The sequence below is a fragment of the Indicator indicator genome, chromosome 10, assembly GCF_027791375.1.
Source record: "Indicator indicator isolate 239-I01 chromosome 10, UM_Iind_1.1, whole genome shotgun sequence".
Taxonomy (NCBI): Eukaryota; Metazoa; Chordata; class Aves; order Piciformes; family Indicatoridae; genus Indicator; species Indicator indicator.
This window is the reverse complement of record NC_072019.1, coordinates 7,720,562-7,739,646: the sequence shown is the minus strand read 5'-3', so window position 1 is coordinate 7,739,646 and position 19,085 is coordinate 7,720,562. Positions and strand designations below refer to the sequence as shown.

Genomic DNA, 19,085 nt, shown 5'->3' with positions numbered 1-19,085 from the left:
GCATTTGGGGAACACTTCAAGAAACTTCCTTCTGGTGGGGTGTGGGGGAGAGAAATACTCTTTTTACAGACTAACCACAGCTTTATGACTGTTAGTTTCAACAATATTTGTTAAAAGGACTAAAAACTCACCAATAGACCTGAAAATATACCTGTAAGCAATCTGATCTGTTTCCCTGTTCCTACAGGGAACCCCATCTTTTGTCAGTGATTTGAAAGGTACACTTTCACTGACTGAGTTTGCAGCTCTCCCAAAAATTCATGGAACAGTATATAATTAAGAGGTCAAGGCAATGAACCAAGCAAACTGGATCATTTAATAAGCGGAGCACAGTCAAAATGTGTTTTTACATATCCAACTGGAAAATTCAGTGCCTAGAAGCAAAGAATACCCTTATGGACAGGATGGTGGACCTTACCTCTGGAAGCAGTGACTCTAAAACTGATTTGGATTATCACTGGTAAATTAAAAATCACCTTGGAGATCACTTTCACGCTTCCATGTTGCAAAGAAGCCTGCTAAGATAAAGCAAAGTGGGGAGCAATATAAGGAACCCTGTTCACTTTAGTACCTGGAAGGGCCAAACATAAGGTGATTTATGGATATTCTACCAGTTTTGAAAAGGATGTACTCCAGAGGGAATTGAAACATTCAAATGCACATTTTGGAGTAGCAGTATCGAACTGGTAAGTGACAAGAGCTCACAACTTAAAACAAATGCCAAACCACTGAGCCTTGGCATTCATTTTAAAGTATTGTCCATGGATGAGCGTTGCCTCCATCATCTTGTCATACACTGTGTTTAACTTTATTGCCCCGTAGAGGTGAGTGGCTGCAGGTTTATTTGTTTGGAACTCATTGGTGACTCAGATATTGCTGCAACTTTCAAAGAATTTTTGATGGAGCTGAGTTCCAGCATGTGTAAGTTTACGATGGGCACACCACAACATCCCCTTGTGATTTTGTACAGGTTTTTAAGTACAGCTTTCCGGAGAAGAATGTACACCCAGGGATCTAAAATCTGATTCCACGTTGCCATTCGGAGTGCAAAAAGTATTGTTTCACAGGTCTCCTTTGAACGACTCTCACTTATCCCAATGCTGGCCATTGTCACCTGAAAATGGAACATTTTAAAATTACACATCAAAAATGTAAAACAAGAGAGCATGTAAATGAGTGAAATTGTTTCAATATTATCGCTAATCTTCACACCTTCACAGCATCTCTCTTTGGAAGATCTGTCTTACAAGGAAAGACTGAGAGACTTGGGGGCTGTGTAGCCTGGAGAAGGGAAGACTGGGAGCTGATCTATCAATGCTTATCAATATCTGAAGGGTGCGTGTCAGGAGGATGGGGCCAGAACAAGGGGCAATGGGCACAAACTGGAACACAGGAACTTCCACCTGAACATAAGTATAAACAGCTTTACTTTAAAGATGACAGAGCATTGGAACAGGCTGTCTGGAAAGGTCATAGAGTCTCCTTCTCTGGAGATATTCAAAAGCCAGCTGGACTTGGTCCTGTGAAACCTGCTTGAGGTGAACCTGCTTTAGCACAGGGGATTGGAACAGATAATCTTCATAGATCCCATCTAACCCTTACCATTCTGTGATCAGTGTATCTCAATTGCTAAGTAAATATTCTGAGGCTTGCAGCATCTATTATCCTAGAAACCCTCTAATGTTTTATATAGGACATATACATGTCTCTGCTAAACTACTTCTGCTGAACCTTGAGCAGAGAATGCCAGCCAGCCAGAGAATACTCTCCAAAATCGATTTCAGCAAAGAATAAAAACTTATTCAGTCTCTAGGATAACAAAGCATATCAAGATTGTTCCAGGGATGGATTTTTTCAAGGGGCCACTGGTAGACTAGAACATTTTATAAATTAAAGGCTGTATAAGGAATACAGCGTCTTGATTTCATCAAGAAGATCCACACATTTTAACCTGCAACAGAATACAATTTATTAACACCAGAGGGTTTAGAAGTTTCTAAGAAAATTTAAGCCATGGTGACAAAGACCACTGCTACCTCTCCTCTTGCCAATGGAGACACAAAGGGCTTCATTCACCTGCGGAGGTGCTGCACAGGGACAGACCTCCAACAGCACCAACAGTTTCACAGGGGTGGAGGCATTATTTTTCCAGTATAGTTCAGCAGACTGTCAGCTTCTGGCAGAGGATACTCAAGAACTACACCAGCCCAGCTAGTTGTGGCTGGCCTCCCTGTTTTACAGAGCTGCAACCTAGGCTTTGAAACACCAGCCCCAGTGAACCACATGCCACTGGGGCTCCCACCCTACAGATCTCTCCTTTACAAGCTTTCTGCCACTGAGCTTTTGTAACCTGAGTTCCTGTGTGAAGAAAGCCTGACTCTGCAAAGCCAGGAATCCACCAGAGGATGGTAAATTATCTCTATTATTAATGTTAAAAGCACATGAAGACTTTTTTTGGTAGAAAGATGAAACAGCAAAGCTTTCAGTTCCAAAGACTTTAAAGAGGTACAGTTATTTAACTAAGAGACATGGTATTTTACAACTGATTTTTTGGGTGATGATAGGGTTAGAATGCCCCAGTGCAGAAGGTAGCATTTTCACAAAGATACATTGTTTTAAAAAACACAAACAAACAAACCAAACACTAAAAATAATAACAAATTAAGAGAGAAAACTACTACTCAAGATTCCAGCAAACCTATTTTATGACTTTTTAAATGCTTCTCTGTATTCCTAGGCCCTACCTGTAGCTTGCAAGGCACCACATCTGAGTATAAACTTGAGTGAAGACATGAAGACTGTATTTGAGTAAACATTTGATCAAGTGTTTCTGTAGGGACAACTCTGGGAGCAGTGAAGTGAGCCCCTAGGAACATTCCTAAAGAAGCTGGTGAGACGAGCAGAAGCACAGCTGGGAGCTAGTGCAAGGAGGAGGAATGTCAGAGCACCAAGCCAACACAAACACCTACAAATCAGTTCCCTGAATCTGCTCTTCACTCCACAACCGTTAGGCACATTCCTCTCTGACATCAGCAGCCCACCCAAACTTAGACAACTCCTTTGGCTTTTGCATGGGATGTTTTCTTAGGGCAGTTCTACATTTTATTTATTAGAGGTCTCATACCACAAGCCAAAATCAGATGTAATACTCCTTAGTCATGCAAGTAGGACTGGGCAGCAAATGACATCACAGCAGAGCCCACAGATGAAAGTCCTTATCCAATGCACTGCATGCCTGACTTAATACAGACATAGAGCTTCTTAATCTACTTCTTGATGTACTTCAAACTTCTGTCTGTTCCTCTCTCATATTCTGAACAGTTAATAAATTCCAAATCCATTGCAATGTCATGCCTGGCAGAGGAAGCAGTCGAGGTTACCATCTAGAAAGAGTAGCTCAGTCCTGATGTTGTAAACCTGCTGTTTTCTCACATTACCCAGTAAACTTCTGAGATTCTATTTAGCAGTAATCACCTCTAAGTGAATCCATTCGTTTGCTGTTCAACTTGCTGGCACAACATAAAGTACCTCTGTTTTGATTATGTATTTACATAAAGTAAATCAGAACAAGGAAATCTGATACATAATTTTATAGATTCTGATACTTGGAGAAGCTTCATCCAGAACCTCTTCTGAATACTGGACATATGAAAAACAATATATTTGAAATCACAAGTAGCAAGTAGAGTTTATGTATATAGCCATAAGCTGCAGCAACTCAGCTGTGAATCCCTCTGCTGGAAATAATAAGGTACAATCTACATTATTTACAGATTTTGTTTACTAAAATAAGAACTAGCCATATTACTTTCATTATTCAAGAGTGCTATGAAGAAATTAAGAAATGTTTCCTTTCTTGTAGCACTATAATCAACATAAAATGACAACCCAACTTTTTTAGTTCTGAGATAATGAGATTTACATCAAGGTCTGGTCTAAGACAGAGAATCTCTGACTAACCCCAAGCATGAACAATTTCACCTTAAAACACTTGCTGCAGAGCAGTGGTAGTGACAGACATGTTGCCATGTCATTATTTCTGAGTATGCAGATAGCTTCTCGCTCCTCCAAATTGCCTGCACTATACTGGGAGCTCTCCCATGTCTTGAGAAAACACCTAAGAAAACTGTATGCAAACAAAGCCAACCACAACCAAAGACAAGGCAAAGAGGAGGCCATGTCTTGGCTATTTAAGCCCTTCTAAAATCATCTGATGATTTCTAGAACAAGATGCCAAACTCCAGCTGAAGAGGGTTAAAATGGTTATTTCTATCACATTTTCATGGTCAATTTTTTTAAATTTAAATTCTTAAAATACTATTTCAAAGTCAGTTTGAAATCACAAATGATAAAAAAGGGCTAGCTGTTCAACAAAGGATTTCTTTAAAGGAAAACATGCAGACAATCTGTGTTTGCTCCTTAGGTGTGAGAAAGTCATATCATTGAACTAGCGTAAGATACCTGCTCAGAAACTGCCACCACAGCTTGCTGCGGTGCTGACTTCTGAGAGCAAGACCTCATCTGCAGGCCTACAAAGCACACTTATTTTCTTTTCATTTCATTAATTTTGTTCAATAATTAGTTCAAAGTCGAGAAACCAATTCAAAGACTGACTTTTTTTTTTCCTTTCCTGTAGGTCCAGCAAGTTAGAATGAAGAAGGGATTCTGTCCTCTGTAGCCAGACATAAACAAGTGGAGAAGTGGGAAAAGGCAACATAGTTGCATCATATCTAGTTGCCTTTGATCTCCACAACTGCAATATTCATGCAGATTTGGCAGTATGACTCAATAAACTAATCCTCAGATGATAAATTAAGAAATGTAACTCATGCCATTTTCTAACATGCTTAGCAATGTGAAAATCAAAGTAGCACTTTGCTGAATTAGACGTTTATATCAACACAGCTGCAGCATGTCTCCCTGGTTTACCAGGAAATGAAAGTATCACATGATGGAGCAAATACAATTCAAACTCTCTTAAGGAAAGGAACTATAAAAATGTAACTGTAAAAGTGACTTTTCAAACCAAGGCTGCCTGTTTGTAAGAAATAAAGTTACTCTGAATCCTATTAGTTCTTGACAGTCTGAGGGAATTCCTGAGAATTCCTTGTCCCTAAAATCAAATGCAGAGAAATAAAATTTGTGTCAAGCAAGGACTTGACACACTACATTAAATTCCATCCTTTTTGTTCAATTTCAGGTTTCACTGAAACCAGAGCTCACTTTGCAAAATCCAGAAAGTCTGCAAAAAAACCCCATTTTAAATCATTTTGAAATCATTGACTTCTACAATTTTGCATCTAACACATAGCATCAAAGAATTGCCATTCCCCTCAGGGATGTGCAACAAACAATAAAAATGCTCCAAACCTTCACACTACTCTACAAATATAAACAGTATGACTTTAATTTCCCTTCCAATTGGATCTCAAGTATATGAGAACAACTAATAAGCTAAATGGCAGTGCTGCTCAGTCACATTCCTCTTAGCATTCAAGGACAGCCAATCAAAACAAGAAGCAGACTTTGCTGCTGGTTAGGAAATAAACTGTAATGCCACTTTGATGCATTTCAGAGCATTGGCTAAATGCAGGTTCAAACCTTGACTTCAGGAAACTGGATAAAAACCGGTCACCAAGAGATTGACATAGAAAGCAGGGCAGATAAATATTATAAATTCTTTTCCTCTGCAGTAGCTCAGCCTTCAGGATTCACATCCCTGCAGGAACCTTGCAAACCCTCTTCCTCTTCCTTTGGAATTAATTAGAAGCAGTTCTGAGAATTTCCAATTATGGAAGAAAATCCATGATTTTTTTTTTCCCCAATATTTGCAGAGTACTTATATTTTGTCACTGATGCCTATGCTGAATCCAGAAATGTATATCACATCCTCGTAAGCCACACAGGGCTCAAGACAGTATTCTACTGGTTATGTCCCGTTCAATAGAAACAAAGATTTTATAATTATTTTGAATTTCCAGAATTTTTGGCACTTCCATTATTCATACGTGCTACAAAGAAGCTGCTGTCTGATACAGGTAAGAGTTGATGACACTTTGTAGTACCCTATAAACAGAAACTTTAAGAAAACCATTTGCAAAAGAGAGGAAGAGAGAAATCAAAATGCATCTATCTTCACATTTTATGTACCATTTTATATCACCTAAGAACAGACATTGGAAAAGAAAACCTGGCAACAAATTGCCTGTATCATTTTATATAGATATTGCAGTATACAAAATAAGCATTTGTTGCAACAGAGTATGCTTCATTTTATTTTTTAATGTGATTCTATATAGGTTAAAAGCAAGGGCTTCCAAGAAAAACAGGTAGCACACTACTTCTGTCATCAAAATGTTAGTACACACACTGCATTATTTATGCCACGTTTTTTATGTTGCAGGTCTGCAACATGTTTTTCCCCTAATATTTTCCTTTCCCTTTTAAAAAAGAAAAACACAAACCATACCTTCGACTTTCATATACCAGATGATCATTTGCCTTAGCATGTAAACTTTAACTGAATATACTGATTTTATTCAAAAAGATGTGTACTTAAAAGTGAATTGAACTCACATTAGCAAGTTTTCCTCCACATTAAAGATCAGAGGATACTTTTAAGGGGCTACGTAATACTTCCATCTGTAAAGACTTACAGGATCAGCTCTTAACTAGTAGTAGCAAAATAAGGGAGACCCCTTTCCATCATGTACACTTCAGTGAAAAAAAACAAAAATGCCACTGAAAATTAACAACAGATCCACTGGCTCACTATTCAGTTGAGGAAAATAGCTGTCTACCTCTCAAAACCAAGCTGTAGTCCAAAACAGGTAAATGGATGGTAGCTACCACCTGCCATTATAAGCACCCTTAAACACAAAAGTTAATTTAATGTGCTGTTAAAGGCAGATAGTCTGAGAAAATCCCTTCTTCTATTAGGCTTGCAGTCTCTCTCAGGAAATACAGAACCCAGATGAAAAACAGACAGAAAAAACCCTGCCCATGGCAGAGGGGTTGGAAACAGATGATCCTTGTGATCCCTTCCAACCCTGACTGATTCTATGATTCTGTGATTCTAACCCCCAGACAAACAGATGTAGTTGAACTTGCAAAAACATTCCATAATTTATATATCCTCCGTGTGCTCCATATTTACCTCCTTTAAAAGGGAGCTGTGTAAAACTTTTGGAGGTATTGTAAAGCTAAAGGCACTCTGAGCTCCAGGTTGTTCCCAAAGAACAACTGCTATGATACAAGTAAAGAAAATACAGGAGAGAATACAGGAAAGCACAACACTTTTTTGCAAATAAATGGAAACAGTTTCTAATATTCTTTCTCAGACACAGTTAATTCTGTGACCAGGTGATGATGCTGATTCATGAATACGGTATCACTTTTCTCATGTTAGCAATATAAAAGCCCTGAAACAGAACATTCAAGCGCCTCTCCTAATTGGCAGAGCAAATCTCACCTCAACTGAGTGCCCAAGAGAGGACTGCAGTGTAGAAGCATACATATGACACTGCAGCCATGACATTAAGCCTCTGTGGGTGTTTGCTACCCAGCAGCTCAGCTCTGTCTGACCTCACCATAGGATATCTTCTTGCTGAAGCTGTTCATTTCTTCAGTTTTTGCTCTCCTTGTGGATGCCCAGGTCTGCAAAGGACTCAAAGCCTATTGCACTCCATTATTGTGCCATTAGAGTCAAGTGTGACGTTTTCACCAGCTGTATTTTTACAGCTCTGCGCAAAATATTTATGGATGGCAATACACTTTCTGAACAAATATTTGGAAATGTAATTTGAAATTACATTTTTGTGCATGCAAGAATTTGTCAAAATTACTGGGAAAAAAGTGAACTGCCACAATGAAATACTCACTATTTATATTTTATTAACTGCCTTTGGTATTATCATAGTCTATATAAAGCAGGAATGCAATTATGAATTAAGCCTCATAAACAGAAGGATTTTTTGTGTGCGCAACTTGCAAACATTAACTGAAAGTGAAGCTTTTCTTTTCTGTCAACTTTCCCCTTAGAGACTACCTATTTTCATTTGTTTTGCAGCAACATAAATTCAGGTTGGCCTTGAGTGAAGCATTTCAGGTCATCTCTCTGTTTCTCCCAAAGAACCCAAACATTTCTGTCTGGGATTGACAGTCCTTTTTCCTTCTTTTCCCCCCTCAAAATTAGAAATACTTCAGTTCAACTAGCTGGGAATGTAATCACTCTCATAGCTTAATCAATTAACTCATTTGAAAGGAAAGAAGAAGGGATATGGATAGAGAAGATTTTAGAATTAAAAACTCACTTCATATGACTCACTTCATAATGAATAAACACAGTGTCCACATCAAAGTCAAATAAACAACCTGTTTCCTGAGCTATATTCTTAAAATTTCTTTTAAAAGCCTGCTACCACAGAACAAGGAATGTATTGCTGCCTAATAGTAAGGCCTGCACCAAATATCTCTTGTACAAAACGATTAATTTTACAGATAAAATATTTTTACTCAGCAATGCTGAGAGAAACTTTACAGAACAATTGTTAGACTTCTTGTGACCAGAAAACAAGAATATGCATAAAAAGGACCATCCTGAGAAACATAAATCAAATAAATACTTAGGGATGTAAGGACTATACTTATTCAGGATCCACTCATGTCTTTCATTGGAGTCAGTTGGATAAAGTTTCAAACCCTGGAAATAACCTATTCTCTTTCATTTCTTTGCCTTTTCAGGTTTGTGTTCACACTCATTTGGAAAACTATCACATTTTTATTGGTTGAATAAACATTCTCACTGATTTACGAGCAACAGAATTTTTCTCACTAATTACCTTCAAATACCCAAAGAAAGAATCACAAATAACACATAATACCAAGGAGGAAATGACTGAATACAGAGAAAAAGAGACAATGCACAGACATCCTGGAGGAAAGAAGAGCTGCAAAGGGGCCCATAATTATAGAATCAATTCAGCATTTAATTACTGTTATGCACAGAATGGAGTCAACAGCTTAGAAGTAAACTCTTTTCAAACATCATCAGGTTCATGTTGCTTCATTTCTAAAGACATGTCCCTCCACTGTATTTACAGGCCTGTGAAGAGATACAAGCAGCAACAAGAGGCAAATCTTCCACTTAACATCAATGAAAGCAAGAAAATATTCATCTACAGGGATGGTAGGAAATGCCAGTTCTTACCTGGCCATTTCTAAAATTCTCTCAGATTTGTTACTAAGCCTCCAAGAATTACGTTGAGTTCTCTATGGGTTCGCTTGAACAGTTCACTCCAATTTCAGAGGAAAGGCACATACAAGCAGGATTTCAGGGCAAATACCAACAAATCCAGAGATACCCATATGTAGTTAGAAGTGTTAAAAGAAGGGAGAAACAATTCACAGTGAGTCAGTCATGATACATAGTGGCCTTTTCACCTCTTCTACAATTCAGGAATGCAGACAGCTTGGTGCGTGTCCAAGCCTGCAAGACCGCAAGTAGCAAGAGAGGTCTAAAAAAGTAAAGAGCCTACTCTATTGCCTACCAAGGGACACAGACCTTCAGTTTAATTATCTGAGAAATTACAATGTTTGTTACATGGGTGTAAGGGAAAAATAAGGAGAAATATATATATATATATATTAGGAAAGATGTTGAATTGCTGGAGCATGTCCAGAGAAGGGCAACGAGGCTGGGGAGAGGCCTTGAGCACAAGCCCTATGAGGAGAGGCTGAGGGAGCTGGGACTGTTTAGCCTGGAGAAGAGGAGGCTCAGGGGTGACCTCATTGCTGTCTACAACTACCTGAAGGGAGGTTGTAGCCAGGAGGGGTTGGTCTCTTCTCCCAGGTAACCAGCACCAGAACAAGAGGACACAGTCTCAAGCTGCGCCAGGGGAGGTTTAGGCTGGAGGTGAGGAGAAAGTTCTTCACAGAGAGAGTGGTTGGCCATTGGAATGGGCTGCCCAGGGAGGTGGTGGAGTCACCATCCCTGGAGGTGTTCAAGAGGGGATTGGACGTGGCACTTGGTGCCATGGTTTAGATAGTCATGAGGTGTAGGGTGACAGGTTGGACTCGATGATCTTTGAAGTCTCTTCCAACCTTCTTGATTCTATGGTTCTATGATATATATACACCTATATACACATATACATATAAAATTTGTAATTATATTTTTGATATGTGTATGTTTACCATGTTATGCATGGTATGCATATGCGTTATGCAACATAAAGAGTGGAGAAAAATTAAAGTTGTTTAAAGGTGGATCAGAGTCATAGTCACCTAATGACTTGATGGTATCTGATTTGCAGCATTTCAAAGTCTGGCTGGAGGAAAAGGATGTGATGTGGTGTGGTCTGTCAGAAAAATGGTTATGTCATGTATGGCATTTCCCAAAAACAGTTATGCAGTGTATGATATTTTCAAGCAAGAAAGGCCTGAGGAAGTGTAATATTTAGGAAACAGGAAGAATTCTTATATCAAACATCGTTTGAACATGTCAAATTGACTTACTTTTCAAGTACAGAATCCAAAACATTATCAACTGAATAAATAACAGGAGGTTAGGAGTGGCAAATTTATATAGCTGAAATCTTCAGAATTCCATTTTTTTAAGGTAGTGACTTCAAAATTGGAAAAAAAAAAAAGGCAACATTTTCTGTGCAAGTCACTGACATCTATTTGGAACAAAAATTTGGCTTCAATTTATATACCTTTATGGTTTAATGGCATATATACATAATACAAATTTTTAAACTGAGTTGCAAGTAATTTTGAAAGAAAAAGAGGATCACGTTGTTTTGAAAAGGCAATGTTCTCCCATGACTTGAAACCTGCATCTCCTACATTTTCTCTCCAAACCAATCTCATTGCATTCCCAATGGCACTGCATCTTCAGGAAAAGGTTTTACTTAAGTTTCTCCAAATAGCACAAGTAAACATAGATAACAAAAACTATAATTATGCTTTCCCAAAAGCCTCTGGTAAAGGACAATCTGTTAATCTCAACTTTTCTTCCCTTCCTACATTATTACTGTAGGACAATATGCTGAGCACAGTACACTTCTTCTATAGAACCTCTTTTCTGTGGAAAGAGCACCTCATCTGCTCAGTTCCCTGCCTTCTGTGACAGGGATGTAAACACTTGAATTACAAATATAGCCACAATTAATACAGTTTCTAAGCATGCTATGATAAACTACTCCTTGGCCCACACTTAAAAAACATTTTTTAAAAATGATTCATATTTCTCAAAAAGGCTAAGGCTCGTGAGATCTCTACAAACTGTAAAAGACAAAAATAGTAACAGACCAATTCTAAACCCCACCATGGTACCTTTGAAATTCAGTATACATTTTAGGTAGGTATACTCTAAAATGATCCTCATTCCATTTCTCATCTCACGAGGCAGAAATTTGTCAGCTGTGCCTCTTAAAAATCCAAAATGAAAGAAAGCACCCTACAATCAATATTAGAAAAAGGCACGAACATCTTATCTAAGGGTTTCTAGTATCATAGCAACACATCTGAATAAGTGTATTGAATTTTTAATGCATTGTATTAAACTTTGTTATTCTCTTTTCACAAACACCTGCAACTTCTTTCCATGGAGTAGTTTCAGGGTGACACAAAAAAGTCATGCTCAAATTGTCTGAGCTGCTGCTTAAACTTTATTCTACAGGAAATTAGCTGAAAAAGACACTTCTGTCTTGAGACTAACAAATAGTTCAATTAAAATGAGTGTTTTCTTTCCTCTTAACTTAAAATCAGCTATTTATTCAAAAAATAAATTTTGGGACATAATGCTAGGAATTACCCTACTAGATCAGTGATTTAACTTTGGATATAAGAAGCTCATTTAACACTTGCTAAACCACTACAGAATGTGTAATACAAATAGGCTGCTAAATAAAGACATCAGCACTTGTTATGACAAGTTAGGTCACCTAAAATGAAGATTAAATACAAGCATTTTCTGCTAGTACTGGGCCTGAGAATAAGAGATGTAGAGTGTTCTTCTCAAAGAGAGGAAAGTTATTTGGCCACTCCTAAACTTCTCGTCCCAGGCATCCACAACAGCAGGACTGGTCATCTGCTTTGACATGGCCAAAGATACGTGTCTTCCAGTGTTGAGAGGAATTAACACTTCTCTAGTAAACAGCCTTCATTAGGATGTTCTGTGGCAAATTTTCTATAGGTGCAACTTGAACAGAAAGCTGATAGGGTTTGTGTCCACCACCCTACAGATGCTGTGGTGATGTGGGGCTGAGTGTGGAAATAAGGAAAGGAAAGAATCTGAAAGGGAAAAGGCATCAGCACAAATGCCATTGATGAACCTGATCTGGTTGAGGATGCCCCTGCTTACTGCAGAGGGGGTTGGACTAGATGACCTTTGGTGGTCTCTTCCAACTCAGCCCATTCCATGATTCTGTAAGAATAGTAACTGAATCTGCAGTGTTAAAAGATGTACTGGGAGACTCAAAAAGCAATTAAAAGGCATGATAAAAAGGAGAGTGTGGTCCCTTTTTCTAGTCTAGCTTGAAAGACAAGCTAACTCATACGAAATTTTTTTCTTCTCTCCAGAGGAAGTCAGGGAGCACTTTATTCAGCTGCTCCTGATATGACCTCTTCTGACACAGCAAGACCTGGAAAACATAAAACAACCTGCAGTAGATAATAAAACATCACTGTATTGATGCTTTGGACTAGAGATAGAGGCATATCTAACTGGCCTTCTGCTAAAAAAAAAAAAAAAAAAAGCTTTCTTTCTTTCCCTATGAACCTGCTTCAGTTATTAAAACCAGTGTGGCAGAAGTGGGCTCCCAAGATGGGCTTGTACCCTGCCCAAGGAATGCAATGACAACATCCAGTGGGGTATTCCTGTGGAGATCCTGCAGCAAGACAGCTGTCCTGTGCCCATCAGCCTGCCACAGATCCAGTTCAAACCATACCTTCCTTACTCTGACAACACATCCCATCTCTGTATGGTCTCAACAAACAGCCATTCTAGCAAAACTTGACAAGACTTCAATGACAAAAGCCAGCACAAACATAATCATTATCATTGATTATCTTCTTTAAAATCTGAATCTTGAAAAAAGACAGACAAAGTGTATTTTTCGCCTGCAAATTTTACAACAGCATTCAAAGCTGCAAGGTTAGATAGACATGTTTAAGAGTAGTCTTCAAAAGCAGATGACTGGAAGCTGAAAGCCTCAATTATTCTTTTTCAGAAGAAAAGTTCACTCTCCTTGTTGACAGTGCCTGTGCAGGCAGCACAAGCAGCTCACAAAGGTTGTAGCTTTGACCAAAAAAAGCATGTTTTTCTAGTGTGAGAAAACACATTTTTAAAGAGCAGCCACCCATGAAACCTGGGGCAGACATACTTCTAATGGCAACAAGGACCTCCCTGGCAAAGTATGGACCTGCATCTTGGAACATCTTGTGTCTCAGCTACATTTTCTGATTATGCAAATGACCAGTCATGAGAGCACAAGGCAAGGGACGAATTGTTAACTATTTTGTTGTAGAGACAATGCAACCAGCAATATCTGAAGGCATACAAACAGCATTAGTAAATCGATGAGCTCATAGGCACCATGCCCGTTGCACATATAAACACAAGGCAGTACAACAGGAGTTTAACCTGCCAGCTTATTAAATAAAGAGAATAGGAATGGAGGGAGACACTTCAAGGGTAACACGGGTATGACTCTTGGCAAAGTGTCACTGTGCATCTATATACAGGACTATCCATACAGAAACACTAAAATGAGATGCACAGAGGCCTGCCAGGTACAACGAACTATCTCATACTGTACGCAACTACGCAGCCTAGAACTTAGTTAGCATAAAACCTTCAACCCACTGACCTTCCTCAGCACACACCAACCATGGTGAGCTTGTCTCAGCACCCAAACTACCTGGTGGAGCAACTGGGGTGGAGTGGGTTGGGGTAAGGGTGTTTCACCCAGAGCTTCCCTGTTAGTGCACCACTTCATCCAGCAGCATATTCACTGAAAGGACCACTCCAACCAGCTCCAGCAGCTCTAGGTTCAGCAAGTTGTTAGCTAAATGCATGGTACATGAAAACCAACCATCAAGCTTTGCTGCATGAGACAATCTGAGGAAAAGAAGTCAGAGCAAGTTCAGAGAGATCAATTAGCATAACAAATTGGAAAGGGAAGAGATTACCTGAGAAGAGACTGTTAGCAATTAATCTGGGCAGTAAAAAAAAAAAAGGCAACTGACTGAAAGCTGATTTAATCACATGAAATAATCAGCTAAGACCTTAAAAAAGAAAAAAAAAAAAAAAGAGTGGCTATTTTCTGCAGCAGAGGGAGGTAAAGTTGGAATGGAATTAATCAGATAAATGCATGGAAAAAGACCTTAACAAGAATAATGTGAATGTAAAAGTATTTTTCTCAGGCTAAAGCTGTGTTCCACATATGAAAAAGATTACATGTTTCTCAATTATCAGCATTTGTTCCTGTAGATAATTCACTCTGAAATAAACCCTTCCAGACCCTAAGTACAAGAAGTTCACTTTGATACTCCAGAAACAAAATTTAAAATACATTTATCCCTTAAGCCCTACAGAATTTAACATCCCGACGTCAGAATTTGCTCATACAAGCACAGGTCCAAAAAACAGGCTGTTTCATGACAGGGCAGACATCAAGTCACAGCCAAAAAACAGCCTTATATAAGAATCTATTTAATCACAGATGGTTATCACAAAATAATCCAGCCCAACCATTTGCTTTGGAAATCCAAACTCCACGGATCAAATTTAACCAACAAAATTCACATATCCCTAGCAAAGGGCTAAGACTCTAGCAAGGATGAAATTGGATGACCTACTAAACAGAGATATTGATGTAACGATCTTTAGAACATATTTTCCTGGAATTACCCATCACAAAGCAAAATTATTTGAACTATCAGAACATATATGGCTATGTAAATCATTGACTATATAGATTAACAGAAAACTCATGAATTTAACTGGTTGAGTTTTTTTGTGAATTTCCTCCTGCTCTCAACTCTTCAAAATGAGAAAAATGTTCCTTTGTATATGAAGCAGCACAGAGTATCCTTCATTCTGGTACTTCATTAGGGAAAGATTTCCATACAGTGGTAGAAACCTTCCAAAATACACTGATTTTCGATGAACAGATGAGATGGAGTTTCAGGAAAGAAACTAGGAGGAAGAAATCTGAAGGAAAAAATCAGAAGTCCCTGTCCACACAAGCCATGTCACAAGCTCCACTTCTGAAAAATGCACTGGATCTCCAGGACTCTTAAAATAGAGATAGTAATTAATTATAATATTATATATTATTATATATAGTATTAAATATAGAATCACCTCAAACAAAACCAAATCCTTGTATCTGCAAATATATGGCATAAACTGCACTGCCTTCCTCTGCTTCCTCTTCTAAAAGTTTGTCTGGGTTCTAATTGCTTTGGTTGATATCAAGACAATTCACTCGCACATAACATTTCTGGCTAAGCTTTATTCCCTTGCTTTTGTATACTTGACTGCATTTCAATAAAGCCTGCCAAATTAACACTTAAAATTCTGATTGCATTCAGTGGACAGAACACTATCAATACAAAACAAAGACTGGGTAATTCATCGTATTAAATTTCATGTAAACTCTGTGATTGTAACAGCTAAGAAAGCTAACACTTCACCAAGGACCCCATCCTATTGCATTTTCCTGACTATGGATCTCTGGCTGAAACACTTGTTCACTTCCTTTAAACTTTATTTCAAGAACAAAATCTTACCTTTCACTAATGTTTTAAATTTTCTTTTTTTAACTGCTCATTTCTAACATAAATTTTCCTCATTGCAGAGCTATTTTCCATAATGCCAGACTAATTTAGGTGGCAAAAGATCCAGAAGCAAAGCATCGCAAGCCTGGAATGCATACAGAGCACCAACAGATTTGTCACAAGTGAACCAGAATTGCTTGCAATTTAGATGAAGTTAAATACTTTAACAAAGGATGTCCTATTATTCCATGAAAGAATTTTTTTAAATGTTTCTATAATTTAAAAAAATTGAAAGGCATAGGAAAATTACTAACACTGAAAAAACAACTATCTTAGTTGCAATTTAGTGTTCTTTCATATGCTGAGTAAGTGAAGTATCTCTTTGAAAACCCAAGGGCTTACTAAAATTCAAATTACTCCAGCCTTTAGGGACAAGTTATTTTATATGAAAATAAATGTCACCAGAGCACAATATACTGTTTTTTGATTAAAAACTCATCATTTTAGCTACTTTTCCTGAAAACCGTCCTCTAGCTTTCTCTAGACAAATTTCAGGAGGCGTCTGGAAGTAACTGGAAGTTCACTAAAAAACCTTGCTATACTGTTCTGATGACTTTTGTATGCTCTATGTGCTACAGCCAATATGAATTTAAACTATGCTGCAAAGCAAGCCTTGCAAAATACTCTGTGTTGAACAAAAGCGAAGGGGGGTTTGTGTATTTCAGTGATGCAGAGATGTATATCCAGACTTTCCCCTTGAAATCTGCAAGACTGCATTAATTTAATTCTACCTGCCAGATACACCTAATTCTTGCAGCTAAACCAATATCAGTATCTAATTCAGAAGTAATTCAGGTAACTTCATATACCACAGGCAGTAAATAGATGAGATAGAACTAGACCTGATTCAGATTTCAATTCCTTTATTTGTAAACTCGGATCAAAACTGCTCCTCATTAACACCAGTGGAAAACTGTGAGACTTTGCTTCTAGGAAATAAATTAAGATTTCGTATTACTTGTGACTTAACCTCTCTCACTCTAACAGCAATAAAAAAATTTGTTCAGTCAGGTTTACTAAAGACTCACAGTTAATATCAGCTTTATAATGCCACCATACAATGGGAGCTGTCAAATTCTTTCCCATATCATAATCTTGCTGCTTTTGACCCTGCTCACTGACAGAGCACTCACTAACATGAGCAACACCTAACACTTTAGAAAAGTCACAGCAGTTACCAGTAAGCAGTCCTAAATTGCAGCCAGGACAGCTAAGAAAGTGCACCAACTGCACAGAGCATCTTTGCTAGTCATCTGTCCAGACTATAAACTTGGTTGGGTATAAAGCAAGCTTTTGTTTTAACCCTCTGCCAACTACTGTTTTTTAACATGACTCTAAACAAAGTCCTTAATAACCTGCTAATGGAGTGGAGGATTTTTACGTTCTTAACAGTTATCTCCTGTAAAACAGTTCACAAGTAGCAGTAAACCATAACAATATCTAACAGATTACCATAAATAAAAAAATATATGAATCACGGAATAGACTAAACAGACTCTCCACTTCATGATTTCACTGAATTTTTGGACAAAGTCAGTAATTGCTCTGATTTATTGTAGCCGTCCTTCTGCTACCATTCTCTGCTTCACAGCATGGGAAACACAGTCCTCATAGTCCCCATATAGTTAGCTTACTCAACGTATTTTGCTTATGGTAAGAAGTGGAGAATAAGTAACAAACATTGTGGGCAATATGCTGCAAAATTAATACAGCTATTACCACAGCCAAAGCGCCTTAAAACCTGGATATGAAAAAGTGTAACTTTTAAACAATGATGTGCATTAAAAATTGGCAAACACATTAGGGTCTTACCAGGAATGGACTCCAGCAAATGCAAGAAACACACATTATAGCCAAGAGCTGAATGATCATTTCAAAATGATGAGATCTGCCTTGTCTTTGTTGACTTTTAAATTTGACTCTTAAGAGGGTCATTCCTGTCACAGCATTGCACAAGAATGAAATAGCAAGGGCCAGTAACCCAAGGCAAGAAAAAAGTAAGAGATAAAATCTGTCTTCCCAGTCCTCAACATGTTCTGTTTTATAGAAGCACCAGGTCCTCGATGCTTGAATTTGATAGGCTCTAAACCTAAGAACAGGCAGCAAAGCTATAAGAACAGCAAACAGACATACCATAGTCAACATCATTTTCACATGTTTAGAAGTCATTTTTGTAGAGTGAAATATTGGCTTAGTGACTCCAATGCACCGTTCAACAGCCATCACGCTGCCCAGTAAGAGTGGGCACAAACCAAAGAAAACCATGCAGATGCCAAAAACACTGCAAAGAATGTTGGACTGGTTAAATCGAATCCAGTCTTTATCTGATGCATACACAAACACTGCAATGGCTCCATTGATGAGGTGGCCGAAGAGATCTGTGACAACCAAGCCACTTGCAAGAAGCAAAAATGAGGCTTTCGATTTCTGTCTAAATCTCTGGTACGCCTTCATGAGAATGGCTATTGCAAGGCTATTGGACAAAATTCCCACTGTCATGAAGATTATTGAAAAGAAAACGGAAATTTTCTTCTCTGTGTGGCAGGTAGTGTTTCTCAAAATTCCAAATCCAGCCAGTCCTGGTGATTTTGAACTGTTCATGGTTAGGAAAAGAGAGGCAGCCTTCAGAACATTTCAGCAGTCTTGCAATCAAAAGGCATCTGCAATATTAAAAACAAATACAGAGACATTGTAAGAAGCATACTGCTGTTCAAATGACATTTGAAGAAGAAATTCCATAATATTTGTCTGTGGTACAAATCCAATTTCCAGTTTTCTGAGTGATGTGACATGGCATCACATTTTAAGCGCTTCAGCCGGAGGATAAAACAATTATCTCCATGCATTATACAATGAAGATATAGCATACAGTGCATTTATATCTTCTGCACACGTAAGATACACAAAATAATGTATTAAAATATATAATGCTTATGTGCATATAATCAGAAAAATCATATAAAAACATTCTGGTGGTTAAACTATATGAACAAAAGTTTTTGTGAGATGCTCCTAGAACTAAAGTATTTATCAGCCCAAGCGCAGTCAAATGTGAAACACTCAAACTGAAATGTTTTGAGACGACAACCAAACTCCATTTTCCTTCTCACTCTTAGGCAGTTATTTTCAAAACAACGTCCTCACATCTTCCAAGTAATTCTCCTCTCAAAAGTCAATGTTTTAAAGCTTCAACCTAACCAACACTGAAGTCTCCCAACTCCCCAGTTCCCTCATAG

At 38.1% G+C, this 19,085-nt stretch overlaps 1 protein-coding gene across 1 annotated transcript; it reads right to left on the bottom strand.

The window, feature by feature from the left end:
• Positions 1-808: 808 nt before the first annotated feature.
• Positions 809-18,450, bottom strand: PTGFR (prostaglandin F receptor). The gene is made up of 2 exons (XM_054384491.1): positions 17,662-18,450; positions 809-1,114 (listed from the first exon to the last, which is right to left on the bottom strand). Exons 1-2 carry the CDS (start codon positions 18,448-18,450, stop codon positions 809-811), a joined length of 1,095 nt encoding a protein of 364 aa, XP_054240466.1.
• Positions 18,451-19,085: the final 635 nt, after the last annotated feature.